The sequence below is a fragment of the Lipotes vexillifer genome, unplaced genomic scaffold (genome assembly GCF_000442215.2).
Source record: "Lipotes vexillifer unplaced genomic scaffold, Lipotes_vexillifer_v1.1 scaffold545, whole genome shotgun sequence".
Taxonomy (NCBI): Eukaryota; Metazoa; Chordata; class Mammalia; order Artiodactyla; family Lipotidae; genus Lipotes; species Lipotes vexillifer.
The window spans coordinates 1,998,164-2,003,107 of NW_006779129.1; the positions used below are offsets into that span (position 1 = coordinate 1,998,164).

Sequence of the window (4,944 nt, forward strand, 5' to 3'; positions counted from 1 at the left end):
GGGGGGCCTCCAGGCACCCGGCGCCAGGCTGGAGAGCGGCGGAGGGCAGCCAGCTGAGCCTCGGCTGCCAGACACGCACCAGGCACCTGACCCGGTGCCCAGGGTGGAAAGGTCCACCCGGAGAGAAGGCCACATACGGCAGCGCTGTCTCCGGCACAAGCTTTAGGGTGGCTTGTCGCACGGCAACGGAGAAGCCCAGCTGTATTGACCAGCTGAGACCCAGTCCCCTTCTCTGGAGGGGGCGCAGGGGGCTGGGGGACACGGTCCAAGCAGCAGCCTCGCCTGACCTGCCGGTACGGAGCCAAGGGTCCTGTCCTGGCAGCGTGCCAAACCCTCCCCCGATCCCCATGAGCAGGCTGCCCTGGAGGCGTCCGAGCCCTGCAGGTCCACGCCGGACGCCTGCTCTTGGGGCTCCTCTGAGGTCCTGCTCTTCACCGGGGGCCCCAACTGGCAGCTCCTGAGCCCCTGGACCAGCCAACACGGAGGCCCCCAGCAGCCAGGGCCTCACCAGGTCCCTGCCCCCGCGAGAACACGCATGACGCCTGCCTACCCCCAGCGAGAACACACGTGACGCCTGCCACAGCTGCTCCAGCCGGGCTGGTGCCCCCTCCCCTGGGGTCCACACCCCTCTGGGCTGTGCCCACCACCCCATCTGCTCAATTGGTCCTGAGCTGACCGCAACACAACGTGGTGAGAACACACCTACACGCTGGTTCAGTGCCGAGACAACTGCCACAACTCCTGTTCAGGGACCACGAGACAAACCCCCTTGGCCCCGAGCAGGTGAGCGTCATCGGAACGGCCATCTCGGGAATCTGTCACGTCAGCAGGTCCCCAGGCACCTGACTCTGCGGGCGACGCCCGCGATGAAGGCTGGGCTGCCTGCCTGTCCTTGGCCGGGGGCTCCCGCGCTGTGCCGTGGGGAGCACGGGCCTGGCAAGCAGAGCCCGTACTGGATGTACTCGCTGGACCCCTCGCTCTGTCCGTACTTCTGACGAGCAGGTCAAGGAGTGACGGGCGGCCCGGAAGCGGGGTGCGAGGTGCCCCGACCTGGGAAGGGCGTTTTGCACGCGGCCAGACAGCGCTGCTGCTTTTAGAGACAGACACGTAGCCTGCCGCACGAGGGGCTTAACGGAGCTGCCCACAGTGACACGGCAGCCGGCACAGGACCGTGTCACCGTCCCGCACCGTCCACCCCGGGGTGACCCGGGTTCTGCTCCAGCTCAGCTGGGAGGCGCCTGATCACTCGAGTGGACAGGGTGCCTGTCGTGAGGTGGCCAATCTGCCAGGCTTCTGTCCCGTTTGTCGTGCTGACTTTTTAGAGAAAGGGAGCTGGGTCCCCACCCCGGGCGCTCGCCCCCACACACTGGTGCTGCCCCAGCGGGGCCCCCGGGAGGTGTTCGGCTGGGCGCTGCAAGGGCAGGCATGCTCCTGGGCTACGGCCGCTGGTGGGGGGTGCCTGGGACGCTGAGCGGGCAGGGCCTCCAAGTGAGTGGCCGCAGGTCTGGGAAGGACGCTGCCCCTGGTGGGACTGTCCTCTGCAGCCTCTGTGCCCCGTTCAGACCCAATGTTCTAACACCCTCGTTCTCCAGTTTCCAACGGGAAGCAGCAAGCATCCATGTGATGGAGAGCCTGGCGGATTTTGTTTTTAGTGCATCTGTGCTCTGCTGTGCTCCTGGGAGGACTTCCCCAGCCAGGGATGACTCCAAAGCGTGCGACCCACACACTCCAGCACCAGCGTCGTGCGCCGACGCCCGTGGTAAAGCAGCACCGAGGAGCCCTCTCCCAGGACGCTCGTGGGAAGGGCAGCCTGACAAGCAGGTCTGACAATGGGGTCACCGTCACTTGTCCTCAAGTACCTCCTGGTGTGGGTTACGACTGGCCTCACCCGTCTGCCAGGCCGAGGACCCCGGGCCGGGCTGTGAGCAGTGGCTGGGCCCGTGAGTGTGGGCCCAGTGTGTGGCCACCACAGGATCCGGTCCCCAAGGAAGGGCAGCTGAGAGCGACAGGGGCCGGGAATGGTGCTCACGGCAGCCGTGGCATGAGGAAGGACAGGGGCCAGCTAGACGAGGGGCTGCTCCAAGCCAGGACGGGAAGGCAGAGGCCAGGCATGGGGAGAGGACTGGCAAAGGCTGGGGGCCACGGAAGGACTTGGGAGCCTTCTAGACCCTGAGAGGATCATCCCCTCCCCGGCTAAATCATCAGGAGAAATTAATGTAACCACACGACCACAGAATTTTCAGAGCAGGAAGGCGCCTGTCAAGTTATCACAAGGAAAGGGGCTGAGAGTCTCCAAGACCACACAGCTCCAGGCGCCAGCTCCTGGCTGTGAGCCACGGCCTTGGCCACCGCCCTCCCTCCAGCACTGCCAGGCCCGCTGGGCCGCACATACCCGATGGGCTTCCCGGCCTGGTGGAACTCCTTCAGGACGCGCTCCACGTCTTTATTCACCCTGCAGTCGCCCCCGTCTACGGCGAACGTGCTCCTGCCACGAGAAGAGGCTTCCTTAGACCGCAGGGCTCAACATCTGCCTGCCTGGGGAGCCCCCAGCCCCACTCCCCACCCCCCGGGATCCTGCGTGCTCCACGAACTTCTCAGCAACCGCAGAAAGTGACACGTGCGTGCGAGTACGTGTGCACGGCCTTTCATGTAATTACACGCATACGCGTGTATTTTTTTCTATTTTTTGAAACACAAAGCAGCGTGGGAGGTTAAAGGCAGGGCCAGCAGAGGGGAAGGAGAAGCTGGCACGCAGGCGCTCGGGCCGTGAGCTCGGCCAACCCAGGAACGGCAGGACGTGCCATTGGCCCCAAACCAGTGACAGATCCTGCACTTCACTAACAAGGAAAAGCAGCCCGAATCAAACAAGACCCCGTCTTTTTCACCACAGCAAGACCGCTGGGGTGTCTGGAATGTTCTCCCTCCCAGTCGGTGGGCTCACACCAGTACCATCTCTTTGGAGGGCAAACTCAGACCCATCAAATTTCAAAGGCCACGCCTCTCTGCCAGGAGCCCCATCCCGGGCTTCCTCCGCCTCATTCACGTGGTTGATGCCTCTGCCCCGGGCACCCCGTGCGTCGCGCGCACAACGGGACAACCTGTGGGTGTGAGGGATGCTGGCTACCCTGAAGTGGTTTCTCAGGGTGCGTAAGCGTCTCAAAACAGGTCAGGTTATATACTTTAAATACACGTACATTAGTCGTACCTCCAAAAGGTATAAAACAAAACAGAGAACGGGAAGTCCGGGAGTCCTGTCAGCACTGGGTCACCTATACAACGGGATCTGTGTGCGGCTGCCAGACATTTAAGGGACAAGCCTCAGCGTTAAGCGAAAGACACAAAGTGCAGAACGAGAGGCTACCATCTGGTTGGATTTTTAACGCAGACATATAAGTGAATCTCTCGGAAAATGAAAAGCTAGCAGCATTGCCAGAGGTGATCCTGGGGTCCCAAGCAGGAAGAACTGGGTTTCCACAGTGAATATGTCATACAGACCTCGCCTGCTGCCCCCATGTGCACCGCACAGACCGCTGGTGAGCCAGCCTTTCCTCTGGAAAGGTCAGAAAGACTGGGACCAGTGGCCAGAAATCACAGCTTCCCCCAGGGGTCTGGGAGGTCACAGACATGAATGCAGACCCAAGGCCCTGCTTCCTTGTACACCGAGACGCACCACCACTAAGTCACCCGAGGCAGGCTGTCAGCCACACCAGGGACATAACTCCAACGAACCCTCAAGCTACCCTCACGCCAGGCGAGGTCTAAGGGCTGAGGGGAGGCACAGGGTCTGTGAATCCAGCTCATCTTTCAGAGAAAGAAACCCGGTCCCGTAAGAAGGACAAGCCCAGCTGACGCAGACTGTGATCCGCCATCTCCCGCCAGGGGGCTCAGGAGGATGGCGCTGCAGGGAAAGCACTCCCAGGCTGGCTCTGGGAGAGGGAGTGGACACGAGGCGGGGCAGGGGTCCAGGCAGGAGGAAGGACTGTGGGAAAACCGGTGGGAACGTGGAGAAAAGAGGTGCTCTGGTGACGGCCGCAAGCAGAAAGGAGCCTCAAGATGTCAGGACGCGGAAGGACCGAGCGCAGAGGTGGACCTCAGGGAACGTAACCGCCTCTGCCCCTGCTCCTGGGTGCACGGCGCCCGGACAGACAGAGCGCCAGCTGGGAGGCCCTCGCGCTGCTGCAGGAACCTCAATGACCAAGCGGTCAACTGACCAAAACGCATGTAGTCCAGGCTGTGACGCATGCTGCACCGTGTTTAAAGCCCCAAAGCCGCGGGGCGCAGCTGCTGGGTGCTTTCCTGCAGCCCCCGAGCCCCCTCCGTCACGGAAGCAGCAGCCCCGCGCCACATCAGAAGGGATGTGCTGGGCCAGCAAGGCCAGCGCGAGAGAATTTCCATGAAACGCGGAGAAGAAAGAAAGGAAACGAGAGAACAAAAAGAGAACCTGAAACCCAAAGTACATCACAGCTGCGGTGTGATGGCCGCCTAGGCTTGAGGTCCAGTTACCGTGGCAACAACCCAAACAGCAAAAAAAAGATCTCCCTTCCTCTGGTCAGGACCGTCCTCCAAACGGCCTAACCAGAAAGGCACTTTCCTGTGCTGCAAGGTCCACGGGAGAGCAGGTGTCTGTGGGGAACACGTACACGGACGGGTTCTGATGTGATGAGACCCCTAGCACCACACCTGGATGGCCAGGTCCCAGGAGCCTCCTCCCACCGGGGTTCCCTGTCATGGGGCAGCTGCGTCGTCGCTGGGCCAGACCCCCCAAGAGCTGCTCCCATCACCACCGCATCCCCATCTAACGGTCCAGGGAAAAAGCAGGAGAGCCCCGAGCCGAAACACGTACAGGTTTTTGGCGGCTCCGAAGCCCCCGGGGAAGACGGCCGCGTCGTGGTTGGCAGCGCTGAGTTTGGCCAGGTCGGTGATGTTGCCGCGGGCGATCCTCGC

The 4,944-nt window shown here is 62.3% G+C and overlaps 1 protein-coding gene across 1 annotated transcript in view; it reads right to left on the reverse strand.

Annotated features, from left to right (window-relative positions):
* GATD3 (glutamine amidotransferase class 1 domain containing 3) overlaps positions 1 to 4,944 on the reverse strand; it is a 10,263-nt gene that overhangs the window by 1,723 nt on the left and 3,596 nt on the right. Inside the window, exons 4-5 of the mRNA XM_007452513.1 lie at positions 4,844 to 4,944; positions 2,393 to 2,485 (exon numbers count right to left, since the gene is read on the reverse strand). The exon at positions 4,844 to 4,944 is cut by the window's right edge and continues 1 nt beyond it. Coding sequence (XP_007452575.1) covers positions 2,393 to 2,485; positions 4,844 to 4,944 — 194 coding nt within the window. The remainder of the gene's footprint in view (positions 1 to 2,392; positions 2,486 to 4,843) is intronic.